We start from the raw sequence: 18,883 nt of genomic DNA, 5'->3' as shown, positions 1-18,883 counted from the left end.
TCCACACAGGCATGGAAGGGATTGTGCAGCCCGCTATACCCCTCTGTTTGTGGGCTGCTTACCTCCTGCTGCTGTGCTGATAGATTAGCAGCCCCAAGAAGGCAGAGGAGATGGAAGAAAATCTGTTTTTGTGGCTGTGAAATGCTGTCCTGGCTCCAGAGGAGCTGTGCCAGGTGCCTGGCCCAAGGTGGGCTGCCATTTACTGCTCTTGGTTTAAGGGTTATTTCAGGCATGGGACTGCAGGATGTGGGCTGGGGATGTGCTTCAGCCTAGCAGAAGGGTTAGTGGTCAATGGCTGCTTGAGAGGGCCCTGGAAGGTTCTTCCTTAATCTCCTTTGGGGACCATCAAGTCATCGGTGGTGATGGGTCCATAGCAAGCCACATGGTAATGGCCGACTCCAGGGCTGAAGGACAGGTGACACCAAGGCCTCCTTGTCCAAGCATCACAGTTTGAATTAGTGCTGACTCCATCTACATGGATCCTAAGATGGGAGGTGGATGACTCTTGGGTTTTTCTTCTCCTGCTGTCCTACGCGTGTTGACCGGCATGGCCAAGTCACGCTGGGAGAGAGCCCAGAAGTGGTGGGAGGGGACTCTGGAAGGATATGAGGGAACAACAAATTTCCTAGATCATTAATTTGCTATTTGTGGCCAGAATGTTATTGGCTCGAGATGAAGGACTGCCAGCGACAGCAGCAGAAATCTGGGACTGCAGATGTTTTCCTCCTTAAGGTGACTGCTCGGCAGCACCAGGCTAATGGCAGGACACGGGGACATCAAAAGCAGCGCGTGCCTCCCGAATTCCTGCTGGCAGACAGGGAACATCAAACATAGGCGTAAAGCAAGACCCTGAATGAACGTTTTGCTCCAGTAGAATTTCCTTAGCTTCAGGAGGAATTTTGATGGAGTACAGACCTCCTAATTTTGACAGGAGAGTATCTGAATTCCCTCTAATGGCAGTTCTAATTTTGATACTCCTTAGCACGGGGAAAGCCTTTTGGATAGCTCTGCCTGTGTCCTTAATAGGACGTGTCTGACAAAGGAGTGAAAAATGGAGTGTGATGGAGTGTTAGCAGAAAATCAGGTTTTTGAACAAGGTTGGTCAAATTCTTTTTGCCTGCAGCCATCTCCATCACGACTTCTAACGCAGCTCCTGCTCGCCAGCCAAGTCCTGTGCTGCAGGGCACTCTCCCGCCTGCCCCACAGTGCCACTGCCCCCAAAGCCCAGAGCTTTCCCTGTTCCTTGTGTGGGTTTTGCAGCACTTGCATTCCCTCCTTGCCCACCACCCAGCTGATAGTACTCAGGTCTGTTGGTTTATTGTGGAGCCCCAGGGCTCACCCCATGGGTGTGCTGTTGGGGGATCTGAGCGCTTAAATATTTGGCCCCAGAGCAGCTAAACGTCATGGGTTTGGCAAGCTGAAGGCAGGTTGTCTGTCTTCAACCCCTTGTCTTTGACAAACTGAGGAGAAAAAGCCAACAGACTTTGGAGAAGCGGTACCCTTTTGGTCAGTAGAGTTATGCTGGAAATTTTTCCACTGCATTTTTCTGCAGCACTTTTATTTTCCTTTAGGTTTTTCTTTTAAGGTTTGCCTGGCACAAAGACCTCTGACATGGAGGTACAGTCCCCATGCTGTCCCAGGTCGGGTAAGAGTGAGTGTAGGCTGTGAGCACCTGCAGGGAGGACAGTCCCACCACCGCTCATGTCCCTGCCTCCTGCATTGATTAATTCATTGGGCTGCTTTTGAATCCTGATTTGTTTGCAACCAGTGGAAGCTTGGCTGCTGATCTCAGCAGAAGGAGGTCAGATGTCCAGACTGGGTAGTCTTGCCTTGGAATTTTTTCTCTGTTTTCGCAATACTGAACACTTAAAATGTTTAGTGTCTGGTTCAGCAGCATTAATAACCAGCTGCTCGCAGCAGCTTTACAGCTCGGGTGGTTCTTGGGGCATGCCTCTGGGGATAGCAGTGGCCAGACTGAGGGCTGTGCGCCCCGGCTGGTCAGGCTGCAGCACCCAGCTCAGTCACCAACTTTGGCTACCTGCGTTTTTCTCTGTGTGTGCTTTCCCACTCTCTCCTAAAGGCTCTTTAATAGAAACCTGGACTGATGCGACTTTTTAAAGGTAGCTTACACACTACACAATGACAGTGCTCATGGCAGGTTACTGGGACTGTGTTTCACTGCGGGGCAGGAGGTAATATATAACATCTATAACGTCTGGTGCCTGGAGGCAAGAGCAGGGTGCAGGGCAGGAGGCAGCGGGTGCTGGGGGACAAAGAGCCCTGCTGCTGCTACTGCCTTGCTTTCCCTCCCATCTTTGAGCATATGGCAAAGCTGAGTTTTGCAGCCTTCTGCGGTTTTAGCAAGCTCCCGTTGCATTGTTCAGCTGTCTGCCTGTATTAATGACTTCGAGTCTGCTCTTGTAAGGGGAGTGATAAAGGTGTTGCTGCGTAGTCGTCATGCTTTGCTGCCTGCTTAATCTGTGATGAACGTAACGGAGCTTATGTGCGTGGTGATTAAAATCAGGAGTGCCTTCCACGTGGAAGTGTCTCAAAGCCTTCTTCCTTCTTGCCCGCTTTATTCCGAGTCCGCAGCTGAGCAGCAGGCTCAGCACAATCCATCCTCTGTGATCTGGAGCTGCGTGCAGGTGGCTGGGTGGTAAAAAGGGCTTTTGTAATTGAAAATAGAATAGTAATTGCAGTTATGCAAAAGAATAGCCAAGTTGGAGACTTTAAGAAGAGGGATGATGAAACCTCCCACTTTTTCTCATATACGTTATTGCACGATATATTAGAAAATCTACCCTAGGAGACTTTTTTCTTTTCTTGAACATTTTAGCTTGAGCTGTGTGGGAAGCTTTTTTTTCAATTCCATGACATTTTAGGTGATTTTTTTCCTATCCTGCATATGGCATGAAAAATTAGAATTTTATTTTTATTTTTTTTCCTGAAAACTAAAAAACCTGAAAAAATTGAAGTACAGTCAATATAAAGAGCTCCATGGGATAGTGGCTGATCACTCTATTACAGGTTCAGATTTTATTTTTTTTAGTTTCAGCTTTGTGCATTTTTTTCCCCAAACCAAATTAATATAAGTTTTGAAACAAAATGTTGTTTTGTATTTGGAACTAGTTTGTGGTGAATTGAGTGACAAAACCAGCATCTTAGTGGTTTTTTTGTTTGTTGGTTTTTTAAACAGTTTTCCCCAAAATGTATTGGAAATGGCAGCTGTTTCTGGGGGGAAAAAAGGCCATAAAGATTCTTTGCCACCTATAGCAGCAGCTGATCCTGCTGTGCAGGGTGAACTTTTCTTATCTGCTCCCATAGTCCTGACCTGTCCATAAATATTTCACACCTTCTGGGGATACTTCTATTTCTCACTTCTTTTTCTTGAACTTCCAAAGTAAACAAACCCTTTCTGTGCTTTGCATGAGAAGTCTGGTTCCCTGTGTCTCCTCAGTGTTTTTATGAGTCACTTGCTGCTGCTCTGCCTGGAAATGGCCTCACTTCTGTATTGCTGGCTTTGTAGAGTTTGCAGAGCATTTTGGAATAAGCATCTCTTATCTTTTATATTACAATAAAATACCCTAAATTCTCACCTGAATAAATGTAGTTCAGTTAAATATATACTCACCTACTAGCTCCCTGGATGAAAACGGAGAACTATAAAAAGTATGCAGGCTTGTAGGGAGGGTTCTACTATTTATAACACTTTTTAATTACATTTTGAAGAAATCTGATTCATAAAAAAAAAAAAAAGTTGTGAATTCACCTGGCAGCATTTCCAGTTTTGAAATCAGACCTTAACAGGTTGCTGGGGACATTAGTACCGGGAGCTGGCCCTGGGAGCGCTGCCCCTCACTGCACCACTGCTCCTCTGATAAACGCTGCTTTCCTCCTCCCCCTTGCCTTCTAGTTTATTAGCTGTTAGGGGCTCTGAGGCTGACACTTTGCTTTACTCATGGTCGCAATCACTGATGTTCTCTGGGATGACCAGGGCTGCCGGTGGCTGTGTATGTGACTGATCCTGTGGCTCTCTGACTGTTGAGGAAAATAGAAGAAAAGAAACGTCACCAGTCAGCATTTAAAAAATAAATTCTCCAAACTGTTCAGTGAACCAAGCAATTGCCAATAGCTTTGTTTCACATCAGAGGAACTATTATATTTATTTTTCAAGCTTCACTAGTAAGAAAACTACCCCCCTTTTGATTTTCAACAGGCAACATCAGCTCAAACTGAAAAATGGGAACATCTTGTTTTCAAAACATTGAAACAAAATAATTGATACTTCCCCCTCCTTTTTACTTTTTTCCCAAACAACCAAAACTTGGCAGAGTTTGTACACAGTTGTAAAATGATTGGGTACACCGCAGACTGCATGATGCTGGGAAGTGACATGCTCAGGGTGCTCAGTGAAGCAGAAAAGTGTTTTTGTTTTTTCTTTCACCAGATCTATGATAGATGATGAGCAGCACAGGGGCTAATGGAGAGCTGATGCTCTCCTGCTTGGATTCTGAGACTGGAAAGTTGCATTGAATAGCTACAGCTGTGTTAACAGGGGCATTACTGTACGAGGGAGGGAATCAGCTGTCCAGTTTTTAAGATGCTATTACCCCCAAATTGCCATTCCCTCCAGAGGTTATACTAACACAGTTGTAATGCTGTAAGGTCTCAGCTGTCATAGCAAAACAGGTGCTGGCGTCCCCCTGGACCAGGCTGACACCAGCCGGTGCTTTCTCACTGTCTTCTTCTATTGACCTTTGCTGTGGCTTGTGTCGTGGCAGCAGCCTTTGGGTTTGGGACACAGACTTTGATATAACTAAATATTGCTGTGCCAGCTGAGAAACCTCCCCATTGCACTTGCAGGGCTTGTCTTTGGCTGCCTTTAATGTGGCTGTGTTGTAAGAGCAGAGTGCCCCGAGGTGGGGACATGCAGGCAGCAGTGTCCCCAGCCTTGCTTCGGACTTCGTGCCAGGTTTGAGATCACTGCATTGGTGGCTCCTCAAGATGTGCAGCTCTTGTTTCCTGAGTGCTCTTTCCACCTTTCTGTATTCACCTCCAACTCCCACTGCTTGTGCTTTGGGTACATTTTGTGAGATGAAAGTGATGTCTCCTCAATTAGAAAAGATAAACCCAAATACGCTCTCTGTTGTCCTAGCTGGTGACATTTACTGGGTCTGCTGCAAGGTGCCAAGTTTCAGAGAATTACAGCAGGGACGTTCACACTTCAGCTTCAGATTTAGATATTCCAGGATAGAAATAAGACTTGACATAAATAATCTAATTAAGAAAATAACAACTATTAAAAGGTCATGTGAATGTGGCACCTGGAGTATTACGCATGCTTTAAACCCCACGGGGATGCCTCATAATGCCTTTTAGCACTGCGCTGCTGTTTTCTTGTGGCACTTTTCCATTCAGGGGTTTGGCAGCCCTGGCTGCTCCCTCCTGCCCCAGCTGGGATGCTGAGGTGAGGTATTTGTGCTGGGGAGAGTCAGGACCAGCCTCAGAAACATGGTGGGGTTGCATGAATACTAAATTTTAACCCCAGAGCTATGCAAATAGGGAATTTTTCTCATCATTTGTGCTTTCTACAAGAATATAAGTTCATTTTGCAGGGGCTAAAAAGGATATTAAAATGGAGGTAGAGTGAGCACAGGCAAACATCCCCTCTGAAACACTACCTCCTTGGGGCAGCAGGAGTTGTCAAAATTACACTTGCCGTGCTAACACTTCAGTGGGGGGTTAACTGTGCCAGCGAGCAGGTGGGTAATTCCCTTCAAAATTACTGTTTTACCTCGCTCCATCCAATTACCCAAGTTATTTCGCTACCCCACAGATCTCTCTGTTAACGTCAACAAAATGATTACAGACAGCAACAGCGTCAGGATGCCTCACCCACAGGTGAAACGCTGCTGGCACGACACGTCGAGGGCAGCGCCTGATGTGTGGGTGTCAGCAGCAATCAGCTGTCCTGGCCCCACCACCAAAAGGCACCAGCACGGCAGCCGAAGTGTCAATAGGAGATAGGCGTGAGATAGGAGAGTGGCTTTGTCACTGGCTGTCGCAAACCCCTCTGCTTGAAGGGGAACCTAAATGGGCCAAGATGCCTCAGCAGTGCGGCTGGCAGGGCCTGGCCTAGGCGCATCTCGTACCCTGCAAGTTTGGCCACTCGGGTTTTGTGGTAACACCAAGTGCCTGACTCCAGGCAGCAGGCCCTGCGTCCCCATTTGGTTTCTGCAAAATCCCACAGATTGATCAAAAAAAGCATTTTACAAAGAAACCTTTTTGAGTTCCCCATTGCATCAGTGCTCCTAATTTCAAGGCACTAGGAGCTACAGACAAAAGTCTAATGAAACAAGCCAGGTCTGAATGCAGAAGATATTGAAATCTGGAAGATTTAATTTAATTTTTTTATTACATATTTTTGGAGCCCTGATTATACCCACACCCTCCAGGAATTATTTTACCTAAGGAAAATTATACTACTGATTACAAGATTGCAATTTCATTTTCACTGCTGAGAACTCTTTTTTTTTTTTTTTTTTTTTTTTTACAGCTCATGTTACACTTGCATGACTTGTAAAGTTTTGTAACATCTTGTTAATGCTATGCTATGGAAAGGTACTTATATATAGATGAACGAGGCAAAATACTTTCTTTGCAGTCTTTTTGAGGGAAAAAAAGTGATAGTTTCTTGGTTTGAATAGGCCTGTAAATGATTTCTTTGAACCATTGGGTAGTGAGTTCACAGCCTGCTCACAGGAGTTGCCTTGCATTTGTCCTTCAGGCTAAGTACAAAGTGAGAAACTATGAGAGGTGTCTTTAAACACAACATAAGAAGGAATGTTTTCTACAGGGGAATAAAAATATATTATGCGGAAATTGCGACTACAGCGTGCATGGAATTAGACTGGCAGGATCCCTATAGTAAATATCTGACAGGCAGAACAACATATTAGTCAGAATTTGAGTTTTTCCAATAAATCATTTCACCTGGGCATTTGAAATCAAAATTCACTTCAGCCAGCACTGCATTCTGCGTTAAGGTCAGGAGAGATTTCCAGAAGCACTGTGATTATTATCTAACAATTCAATTAATGGAGCCATAGAATTGGATGAGATTTTTGTCATTTCAGATGTCACAGCAATAGGGACCTTTGACTGCAACAACATCATGAATATTGGATAAGATCCTGCAGTGCCACTCCTCCATGTTATGATCTTATCCAAGGCTGAAGGTTATGAATACAGGTTATATTGTTCACTTTTTCATTGGTAAAAACAGAAAAAACCACCCCATAATCAAGTTCCAATACACAACTAGATATAATATAGCTTTTCTTTATATATATATATCTGTATATATATCAAGTAAAAAAATCTAAAATAGTTGGAAGTAAAAAATGAAAAAATAGCTGATTGTGTTATTTTTTTTTTTCTTTACAGTGATATGGTAGCAAATACAAGACAAATGAGTAATAAATCTTTACATAAGGTGTTCTGGTCCCATCTCCATCAATAGGGCTCAGACTGGAGTAGAAAATGGAACAAGGTGATTTTGTTGTGTGGGTTTTTTTTTTGTGTGTGTTTTTTTGTTGTTGTTTTTTTTTGGCTACAGCTTCTGCAGATAACAAAGATGCTGTTGGTAAGACAGAGGAAAATTATAACACTAAATAAAATAAAACCACAAAGTGTTTTGCAAAAGACCTTAAACACCATACGGTAAAATTTACTTCTGAACTGAGGGAGGCTGTTAATACTGCATGCTTGTCCCTGTCCCTAAGATATGTCCATTTTGTGCCACCTAACAATAGAAAAACCTCTGGTGTTTCTATATTATTTTTTTTTTCCCCTGCAGCCAATAATAAACAAGCAAAACCACAAATCCATTGAATAGGACTGAGCCAGAGGTGAGACCTCAGTGATGCACAAGTCATTCGCTGCCCTTTGTCCAGAGTGAATTTCCCCAGAATCCCTTACAGTGAAAAAGTCAATTGACTGAGCTTGGCAAATGGTCACACTGAGCCCAATTTTGGCTGTAGAAAGGAAAGAAGTACTAGTCTCAGCATAAAACAAGATCATATAGACGGTCAACACAAAACAGTATTTTTTTCAGTTGTCTGCATAATAATAACATCATGTTTGCATATAGAACAGCTTTTGCATTATTGCTCTACTTATAAGAATATAGTAAGGAACTTAGAACAGACTTGCACATTACAAACTTAAGGTTCTTTGGTGAAGAATGAGAAAACAGTATTTTAGCGGTAATTGAATCTCTGAAGTTTTCATTCTTATCTGTTGATCCTTTGGATTCTCTCGCAGAGGAGGGAAAGGTATTGAGTCAGCTTTACCATCGCGACGATGGCAACGCCACCGATCATCATGCAGGTGGGCCAGAAGAGGGAGTGAAACAGTACATTAGAGCTGTATAGTTTGGTCAATATTACATTCTTCTGAGAGCCTTCGGGGTCATAGAAGCAGGAGAAGCGTTGGTACTTTCGGAAGTTTTCCATCACAACGTTCACCAGCGACAGGGATTCTTCATAATTCTTGCCACACTTGGGTATATACGAACACTGGGAAGAAATCAGAGGGAGTAAAATGCATCTTCAAACCAGATACTATGTCTGTTTTCAGGTGACGAACAGGAGAATTCAGAGATGATTATGCTTCTCAAAAGAAACACAATGCTATTAAGTCAGTAATACATTTATCCCAGACAAAACTCACTGTTATGTACATCTAAGGAATTGCCCATTGGAGTTCCTCCAAGTGCTGTACAAACATTAGTGCTTTAATCTGCACAGCGGCCTCATGGATAGGTGAATATATTATTATTGCTAATTTACACATGCAGAAATGGAACTGATGAAGCACCTCTTCATCTTAAGTGGTGTGTGTATTCTTGCAGTGAGATGGGTAATTGGCTCGCTGTAAATACAAATCTGGTAGATTGGACCTCACTTGCATTGGATCAACATGATCTTAGGCACAGGAGTTCTCTCACAGAGGGAAAGGCCCCAAAGAGACCTTAATACAAATCTTCCCTTAGGGGCAATGACTCAGTTAAGAACAAATGGAAAGTCTAAGAGAAAACGGATTTTCTTCGGGATGTGGCAGAAGGCTTCCCTTCAGCCTCTTGCTGGAGACCAGCCTGGCTGCTGGGGAGGCCCTTGGGCTGTTGCTTAACTTGCTCATGGGTCCTGCCATGCTCCCCTGCTGCACTGCTGGTCTCACTTGTATGGGGTGATAATTAAACTTTGATAATTTAATGTGAAAGAGTAAATTTTTTTGAATGGAAAAGACATCTTGATTAAACTAATGTGACCCGTGGGTTTTTATTGTTTTAATGTATAAACTTTACAAATGTCCCTCAGTTCTTTTTCATAACTGTGCTGTGACTTTTCATAACATACTGAGACAAATCTCTAGTCCTAATAATGATCAAAAGATTAAGCTCATAACAGGATTTGATTGATTCATTGGCAGGTTTATTAGCCCAGAATATGATTTGAAGCACGGCAGGAAGATTGTCTGGCGTTAGCAGACTGGAGCATTAATGGTAGAGCATGTCAGCCTGCCATTATGAATATTTCATAGAGCTCTAGAAATTAGAGACGGAAAATATCAGAGCAGTAATATCTCATCCATCTTCCCAGTGGATGCAGGACTGCTCCCCCCTGGATATTGTCTCGCACTCTGTTCAGATTTGTCTTAAATTTCCAAAGCCACAAGCCCTCTTCCACTGCCTATGACTCTTCAGTACATCAGAATCTAATAAGTAGGGGAAATTTTTCAGTGAAGCTGTGCCTCATTTTCTTTTACTGAATTATATGCTGTCACTGTCTTAGCAGTATTTCCAGCTCTGATATTTAGGTGGTGGGTGTTTGTTGTTGTTTTGTTTGGTTTTTCAAATTTGGTGCTAGATATTTTTGTTTCTTGAAGTCCCAACTTTTACTGTCCTGAGGGAAGAGATTGAGTGAGGACTTGGCCACTTTTTCCAAGCTCTTTCCTCAGAAAACAGCAGCCACGTAAAAGCCCAAACAACGACAGATTCCTGGACTCCAAGTCTGCAGAAACACCTCAGGAGTGCAGTGGGGAGGTTCTGCAAGTCCTGGCTTCCTGCAAGGTGGACTATTTTCCAGACACTTTTGTAGGAGACCTGATGCAGCAGCAGAACTTGAGCTGCTGCCTCTGATGTCTGATGGCCCCGAGCCACCAGCCGTGTTGGGCTGGCTGGGCTGATTGTGCCAAGAGGGTTTGAAAATACGAAGCCATGGAAGTCAGTTGTGCAAGGGAGGTTGATGTGTTTTGTCTCTCAGCCCAGGCTCCTTGTGCCAAAATCATCTCTCCCTGTGCTACAGCCTCCCGTGTGCTCTCCGAGATACAGTGCCCTTCACTCCACGTGCTAGTGGCCTTGTCCCAGTTCCCCTGAGCATTGTGTAGGTGGCTGGCAGGCAAGAAGGCAGACACTGATAATGGGATGCTTGGAGTGTTTCCTTTGTTTTGATCACCATTTAGTTTTCTCCAATGCCTGGCAGGGAGTTTTGTGTCTATCACTTACTCTGTATCTGTGAATGTAGCCTGCTAACTCTATGCTGTTTTATTACACTTCTGCATTGTTGAACACCTGGGAACCTGCAAACATGGAAGTAAACTTTGTGTCTCTGCCTCCAGTAAGGATTCTGTGACACAACATGAGAAAAGTGGCTCTTGTGTTACTTGCAATCTGATCACAAGAAGCATGCCCTAGGTAGATATAAAGAAAACTTATATTTCCAGCCCTACTTTTCTAATTTAAAGGATCAGTCAGTCAGTACAGGCTGTCTACATGGGGGCATGTCCAGTCCAAAGCTCTGCTCAATGAAGAGCTGCTCAGGGACTTATCCAGTCACATGTGAGTATCTCCAGGGATGGACACCACACAAATCTCTGGGCAAGCTGGAGGTGGTGTTGTTTAAGTCAATGAAGTTGACTTCTGCAGCAGGAGGCACCGTTTCTCCCCAGATTTTGGCTCTCGAGCAGGTGCGGCTACTGCCAACAGCCTAGTTGGTATCACACGTATGGAGCACTGCTGAGATGGGCTGTGCTGGTCTGAAACCTGGAGGCTCTGCTGATCCCAGCCAGGCACAACAAGCCAGGTAGTTTACAGCTGTTGAGAACTCGTATTCAAAACTGCATTTGGATTCAGGTCACATAATCAGCAGCAGCATATCAGGAAAAGCTGGGAATCCTCCTGAGAGCAGAGCTTAACCTGTAAAACAACCTTGGGCTGGAGGAGTATTAACTGTGCCTACATTAAATTAGGAAGAGGAGGTGGCTGGGGGAATTTCAAAGTCTGTTTTCAGCAAATAAAAATCATCAATAACAGAAAGTGAAGATTTATGCTGAACTTGCTGATTTATTTGAATCCAGTGGAGCACAGAGACTGATCTGATCTATTTTAACCAAATCACAGCATGAGCATCACTGGATTTTACTTCTGCCCCAGCAGAAATTTGGGTCTGTCCTGGCTTGCAAGTGCCATGGAATGAGCTAAGTGTGCCTCATTTCTGCACTGACACCAAACTGGGCTGGGGAGCACTGCTGCATTTCACAATTCAGATCCGGAGGACTTCATCTCTCAGCCACAGGAGCTAATTATCCAGCAGAACAACCGGCCCCGTGCAACCACTCTGTGCTTTGACTCATTTTAATATCACTTCATCTTAATATGCAGAAGTAATTTGGTCTACCGAACTGCTGCCATAAATAGAAACACAATAGGTTACGTTGTCAGCAGCCTGACAATGGGGCTCAGCCTTTGTGGGCTGCGGTTTGCCGAGCGCCTGTAGTTTGGGGTTCGGTGACCTTGGGTAGCAAAGCAGTCAGTGCAGCTCTGGCACTTGCACGCCCACTGCCTGAGCTGCTTCCCGGCTCACTGCAGCCTGCAGACCTCGGTACCCAGGTGCTGTAGGGGCAAGGAAGTGGTGGTGGGGAGAGGGCATCCTGCCAGCCTCGCCTTTGTGGCCGGAGGGATGCCGGCCGTGCATCCGCTGCCTTCACCGCAGCCGCCAGGCGGGAGCTGTCTCCGTCCCACCTGGGCTGAGTCACGCTGGGTTTCGTGGTTGTTGAAGCAGAGAAAGGAATTCTTCTGTGAAATATGTTTTTGTTTCAACGTCTGGAATCAGAGAAATTGTGCAAGAAAGATGGGCTGGCTTCTTAGTCTGTCTTTTATTTTTATTCTGTGTCTTTTCTCCTGACAGTCTCTCCTCTGTAAACTTTCAGCATCTTTGCACCGCCGGCAGGGATAAGTGCTGTGCCATGGCCCCAGCAACACAGCCGACCTCAGCAGAGACTGCCAGGGCTCAGGGTTTGTCACCAGAAATGCAGACGGAGCCACATCTGCTGCCAGGCACAGGGCTCTCATCTCCCTCTGCCGCCTTGTCTGGCCCTGCAGAAATGAGGCCGTTCCTATTCTCCTGCCCCCCTGGGACCACCACCCCATGTGGGATGTGCTGTGCTCTGTCCGGGCTCTGATTTCTGCTTTCTCTGCTCTGTGCTTACCAGGGAAGCAGGAGCTGGAAGCGTTATATCGCTTTACAGCAGGGAATGGATATAACAGAACGAGCAGCCCTGCAGAAACCCACTTTGGAAGAAATTTCATTCTGCGCTCCTACCTCAGAATTAATTTTCATTGTTTCTTCGTTGTGGTAGAGCAGAAGCTTCTGGCCGGAAGAAGTGAGATTGACGTACACCTGGAGGCAGGGGTACTGAGAGATTTTCCAGCAGTCTGGACCGCAGCTAAATGAGCAGTTGAAGCTTTCTGTGATGGATGCGTTGAGAAGCGAGCACTGAGCCTCTTCCGTCCAGACGCTAAGCAGACAAAAGGAGATGTTAGAGCATGGCAAGAATGGGCAATAAGTGCTAACTGCAGCTCAGCCTTCCCATCAGGGATAAACCCAGGGCACCTTGCAGGCTGATGGGACACGCTGTGGGGCTTGGAGCAAAGGCTGGGCTTCCTCATGTCACACATCACAGACAGAGGGTATTATTCTGCAGTCCCTACCGTTTGTGCTTTTGGCACAAAAATACCTGATTCACTTACTCCTATGTGTAAATGAAAAAGGAACTCAGACTGAAGAAGGTATCTGAGATCAAAGGGAATCAGCAGACAAGGAAACGGAGCAGCCTGCCCTGGGGAGAGCAACTTCATGACGGGGCACTGTGAACCAAGACTCAGTGGTTCACCACAAAGTCCAGCTCAGCTTAAAGTGGGGGACAACTTTGCATTCCTGGGGTACGGATATCCATATGCACAAGCCCCCAGTAGCATACAAGTGGTACAACTTGCAGCTCTACCAGCAGGAAAGCTTTTCTGGTAGCAGCTTGCCTGCTTTTCAGTAAGTTAAATCTCCTGATGTAGTCGTTCTGGGGGATTTCAGCTTATCTCACATTCACTAGAGGTTAAAACTGGCATGAGGGAGCCTGGGTATGTACTGTCGCTGTTCACCTGGGTTTTCTGTATGTATTTAACAACCTATGGCTGTGTTTTCCTTAGGGAGGAGAGCGCAGCCTGTCCCTGGCCACAGCCAGGAGGAAGCCGAGGTCTGTCTGCTCCGTGCCGAAGCCTGCAAAAGGCTTTCAGTGATAAGTGATAGCCAAGATTGCTGACTAATTCTCTTGGTATTTCATTTTGGCAGTAATTACGCTTGTATATTCTGTTTTACATTTTTATTAAATTATGCTATGATTTCTGGAGGGAAATCGAATGAAAGGTTTCTTTTTTTTTTTTTCTTTTTTTTCTTCCCAGGAAGCATTCTGCTGGATGGGTATTGCTGTCTGCAAAGGAAAATAACCCCTAAGGAGATCTGGCTGTGCCGAGAGACGTGACAGCACAGGGTAGCCTTCGTTTCCTCACTTTAACCTTTATTCATGAACGGGGAGGATAAACTAACACCTACCTACAACAGACTTGTGAAGTTGGAATATGTGGTACTTCATAGGTGCTTTGGTATCTTCTGGCAATTTTTCACATAGATTGTAATATAAATCATCTTTCCACATGAGCAGTTCTGACCTTAGCAGCCTCTACAATTGACCCTGGTATTGCTAAAAGGTCTGGGAGAGCAATTTGGAAATGCAAATACTCTTAGATACTTAAAAGGGCTTGATCCCTATCTTCAAAAAGCTAAACTTTGCCTGGATTTAAACAGGGACAAATACCTTTATCACACAACTAAGATGCTGAAAATCAGCACAGTTTATCTTCATGCATTGTGGGTTTGTGGTTGTTTTTTTTTTTTTTTTTTTTCTTTATTGGGGCAGGGTCAAGAAGGAATATTTTCCTGCAAGTGCACCATTAGAATGGAGGATATTCATACCAGTTACCTTCAGGCACTAATTGTGCATATCTAAATATGAAGCCTGCTGGGGATAAGCCAGCATGTGCCAGGTATTGGCCACTACCTCAGAGTGGGTTTGGGCATGATACACCAGCCTTTTGATCCGCAATTATGCATTTTTCATTCTCTTAACTTTGCTGATCAGGGCAGAAAAAACATTGTTGACAGCCTTATTACAGTCTAGGCTGAATTTTAAATAGGGTTGGTGCTTGAAAACTGCTTTCAAATACTGCTAATGAATTACAGGCCAAACTTTCTGCTCAATATCAGAGAAGAAAGCCAGAGAAAGACTCAGAAAAATTAAGTACAGAGCAGTAATGATGAAAGATGATCCTTCACTTTCAGCAAATTACTCTATTTTGGGAGGATTTCACTTGTTGACATGAAAGCAGTAACCTACATGGAAAACTACATGCTCCAAAGCAGCTGGATTTCTTTCCCAGATAGATTCTTCATTTTTCATTTGCAAATGCATTGTTTCTTGAGGCAGCTAAATATTTTTGCTGTTCTCTCCAGAGTTTGCCTGGGCTTTACAGCAACAGCCGCTGCGAGGCTTACGGAGCTCAGCAGGCTGCAAGCCAGCTGATGTGGATATTATAGATATGTTAAACTGTGGCAAGTCTAAGGCTTATGGATCAAGATTTCGTCAAACAGGGATCTAATACTTCCCTTGCTTATGCTGGCATTGCTCAGCTTGCTTTTCACTGTAGCTATGCGTAATTTATACTGGGGTAAGCAAATGCAGAATCTGACATATGTTGACCAAAGGAAAAAAAAATATAAAAATAGTTAAAAGAATAATCAACAGTAAGTCAGCTGGAACAGAGCGTGTGAGGTCAGGGCAACTGTAATGAAATTACCTTTGCATGTAAGACCGCAGCAGGGTGATTCCCAGGAGAAAGTACATCATGATAGAGCACACCATCATGGCCAGCCCGAGGAGTATGGCCCGGTCTTCTCCAGCTTTTAGGGCTGTGACTGTTTTCCTTTTGTCCAGTAGATCGTGATCCCTGATTTTTTGGTAAATATTTCTGAGGTTGAAAATAATACATTCTTATGTGAAGTTCATATTTAATCAATGAGCCCTCTGTGGGGTGGGCAGTTCCACCTCCATACCCATCTTGTGGGTGAGAAAGGCTTAAGGGTCCTCAGGTGTCCATTTTCAATGGATTCATTCTGACCTGGTGGAAATTTATTCATCTCCAAAACAAATTACAGCCATTTCTGAAAAGGTAAAAACCTCTTATTGCAAATAGAAAGATTAGACACTTGTGCCAGCTCAGTAAATCCTTCTTTGGTGCAGCTTCATTGGCTCAGTATAATTCTACTGTGGATGAATTTGACCTCTCAATGCCAATTCCGGCCATTAGAAGATATTTAGTTATAGGAGGTGCCTTTTCTTCAGTTCATTATAGTAACAGGTCTTACGTTACCACATGTAGGAAAGAGCCTGAAGAAAGTAGTCACCGATTTTTTATGAAAGGACAGTGTTCTTTCATGATTCCCTATAGGTTAGTGGAAATTTTCCATGCTGAGTGTGACTCAAAGCTCATGAAACACTATGGGGATTTTGCAATTGATTTCTGTGGTGTTTTTTTTTTTTTTTGATCGGGAGCTTATTTACTTTATTTTTAAAATTGCTTTCTGGAAGACCCGTTACTCATTACATTGAAAACCCTCACAGAAAAATTTTCACTAAAGCTATTTGTTCTGGGATTAAAAAAAAAAAAAGAAGATACAACAAACCATTCCCCCTTCAGCAGAGTCCTTTCCATTTTCTAACCATAAGTCCTTCTTTCATCTCCGAGCCTTTGATGATTCAATGGGTCATGAGGACACAATGGTGAAGAAGGAAATATTTGAGTACATTTCAAACACACTCAAACTTTGTGGGTTTAAAATGTACTTACAGACCTGAGGCTGGTCAAAATCTCCTGTGTTTTCTGTTACGGTTCTTTTGAATCATCCAGGCAGCACCCGAAGCATGTGAACCGCACGCCTCTGAGCCCTGGCACCACCATAACATGGACATAGAGGTACACGTGGAAGAAGTTCCTCTTCTACTGTCTGCAAAATGGCAGGTGAGCAACATCAACATCACTTTGGGCTCTAGCAAACCCACCACTCTTTTAAGCTGAAACCACCAAGTTTCACGCAACCGTGGAAAAAAAGCACCATGTGACAGACCAACCGTGTAATTTACATCCACTAATAGGGACAAGGAAATAGAGTTAAGACAGATGCAAAATCATACATAAGCACAGTAGAAACAAGAAAAAAAAAGTTCAATCATAAACTCCTTGAAGCTGGAATTGAATTTGTGTTTAGATGATGAGTCATAGCCAGGCAAAGCACATATGGTGTGGGGTTTTACAGCAAAAATTGTGCTTAGGTGCTAGTGCAGTCAGATAGTCTCCCATACCTATGACCCCTTGAAGTTTCTTCATCCTACTGTAATTTACATCTTTAGCTGTCCATGGTTTCTCTTCAAAACCATCCTTTAAAGCTTGTCAGTGTTTTTCTAGTTGGAAATTAAATGGTAATTCAGCCTGTCAAAATTTTCCCTGGTGCTGGGGAGAAAAATATATTGTGAACTGGTAGATGCCGTTGCCTTCAAAGAAGTGATGTAGAGCAATAATCTAACGTTACTTTTCTATTATTATTTATCAAACTGTATTTAACTCTGAGAGCTGCTATTAGGATTTGCAGTGCTCCCAAATGGAAGTCGGCAGGAAGGAAGAAATTGTCATGCAGTTCCAGAACATTACCCGATCACACAGCATAACTCATGTCTGCATGTAGACACAGAGCACACAGTGCCATCACTCACTGATGTCACCAGAGCAGCTAGAACATAAGAAGGGTCACTGATGGACAATTTAAAAACAAACAGCTAATTGAGAATGGTTGCAAATACTCCTGATGTATTGGATCCTTCTGATGTAGAATGAGAGGTAGAAAAAGAGGGACTGAAGGGTGCATTGTAGAGATGCACTCTCTGGCAGGTGGTGGGCAAAGAGGACAGTGTGTGGTCCCCGCCTGCCTCATGGTGGGTGGACAGCAGCCCTGATACCACCCAGGAGACACACTGCCTGACCATCCCTCCTCCTCTTCCCATTCCTGACAGCTCTGGGGAGGGAGCAATGTACTCCCTGTCACACCAGGAACATCAGCTATTACCTGGCTGCACATTTTGTACTACAGAGCCCTGGTTTTGGGGACAGGATAGTGTACATACAACATTTTGCCACTAGCAGGGCAGCCTCAGCATCGCCTCAGCTGGAGCAGCAGCTATGGCATCTGCCTGTGTGCTTGCTGTTCTGTGGGAAGGATTTTGGGTACGTGTGAACTTGTGGCACAGCCCAGGGACCTCTCCCTGCTCGGTGAGCCGGCAAGGCGTCGTGCTCAGCCGGCTGATTCTGTACCCCAGGGCTGCACAGCTGCAATTAGCTGACGGCTGCCCTGCGTACACACACAGCACTGCACCCCGACACCGCGCATCTCGGGGACTCCATCGAATACTTGTGATTACGTGTGACAACTCCCCAAATAGGACACTGGCGTGGGTGGGGGTGTAGTTTGTTTTTAAAGCAGTGCCAGCTGTCAGAGCACAGATTCTGCAAAGACATTTAATGGAAAGCAATCCTCCAAGGACGAAAGGTCTTTGCTGTCCTCATCATTTCCAAACTGAAGTTCTCCCCTGCTAAATCTCCGTGTTCCTTTTGCCAAATTGCTCGCAGGATACGGGCTGGCTGCTCTACCCAGGTTCAGCTGCCAGAGAGGAAACCTCGGCCGTGACCGTGCCTGCCAGGGACAGAGCAGAGATTTCCCTCTCTGTATCTCCCCCCCCACACAGCAGAGCAGGGATCCCTCTGCAGGATGCTCCGTGGCTCCTTCTGTGCCCTGCAGGTGAAGGGAGGGGAAGGACCTGTGTGAGGGATTCTGGCAGCCTGGGTTATGTTATTAGTCCAAATACTAGACCACCAAGGAGAACTATAGTGCTGGTCTGAGCCAGCCAGCCTTCCTAAAGAAGTTCTACATCTGCAGAGTTGCTCATATTTGCTGCAGCCAAGGCCTTCCTTTGCCATCATGGGGGACATGATCTTTTAGCACCAACTTACATAAAGGATGAAACTTGCCACATGCTCCCCATGTGCTCTGTGTGTTACTGGTGCAGGACTGGTGCAGGACTGGTGCAGCCCCGGGGATGCAATGGATTTATTGGTGTTTATTAGAAAAGGTCCTAAGGGTTTGCAGCCGGGCGCTGTCACACAGAGCAGGAGGGGGCTGAGGTAAGGCTTCTCCAGTACAGCAGTTCTCATTTCACTCCCAAATGGGTAGATCTAAGCATGCTGCAAAGGCAATCCAGGTTCTGCCCTGGAAAACTAGAATAACCAAGCACCTGCAATTGCTTTATTTTTCAGAAGATAAATATGAGTTACCTCCACTCAAATTTCTTCCCTTGCAGATGGGCCATGGTGCAGGTGCTGAGGGAG

The 18,883-nt window shown here is 44.7% G+C and overlaps 1 protein-coding gene and 1 long non-coding RNA gene across 11 annotated transcripts in view; one reads left to right on the top strand and one right to left on the bottom strand.

Annotated features, from left to right (window-relative positions):
• LOC106018681 (uncharacterized) overlaps window positions 1-18,883 on the top strand; it is a 29,650-nt gene that overhangs the window by 8,205 nt on the left and 2,562 nt on the right. Inside the window, exons 2-4 of one of the 2 annotated variants that reach the window (XR_011811294.1) lie at window positions 7,447-7,552; window positions 13,796-13,884; window positions 16,358-16,468. This is a non-coding gene — a long non-coding RNA (uncharacterized lncRNA). Of the gene's footprint in view, window positions 1-7,446; window positions 7,553-8,325; window positions 8,464-13,795; window positions 13,885-16,357; window positions 16,469-18,883 lie in introns of those variants that run through there. The other variant, XR_002404402.4, reaches the window with a different exon arrangement.
• LOC101796828 (calcium-activated potassium channel subunit beta-2) overlaps window positions 6,378-18,883 on the bottom strand; it is a 128,894-nt gene continuing 116,388 nt past the window's right edge. For 5 of the 9 annotated variants that reach the window (XM_072042343.1, XM_013104326.5, XM_005024698.6 and 2 more), the window contains 3 exons: window positions 15,248-15,418; window positions 12,663-12,858; window positions 6,378-8,579 (listed from right to left, as the gene is read on the bottom strand). In XM_072042343.1, coding sequence (XP_071898444.1) covers window positions 8,295-8,579; window positions 12,663-12,858; window positions 15,248-15,418 — 652 coding nt within the window. In that variant the 3' untranslated portion in view covers window positions 6,378-8,294. The remainder of the gene's footprint in view (window positions 8,580-12,662; window positions 12,859-15,247; window positions 15,419-18,883) is intronic. The other 4 variants (XM_027464040.3, XM_072042342.1, XM_072042344.1 and 1 more) reach the window with 1 other exon arrangement.

The sequence above is a fragment of the Anas platyrhynchos genome, chromosome 9, assembly GCF_047663525.1.
Source record: "Anas platyrhynchos isolate ZD024472 breed Pekin duck chromosome 9, IASCAAS_PekinDuck_T2T, whole genome shotgun sequence".
Taxonomy (NCBI): Eukaryota; Metazoa; Chordata; class Aves; order Anseriformes; family Anatidae; genus Anas; species Anas platyrhynchos.
Note: the sequence above shows the minus strand (reverse complement) of the source record. Positions and strands in the feature narration are given on the sequence as shown.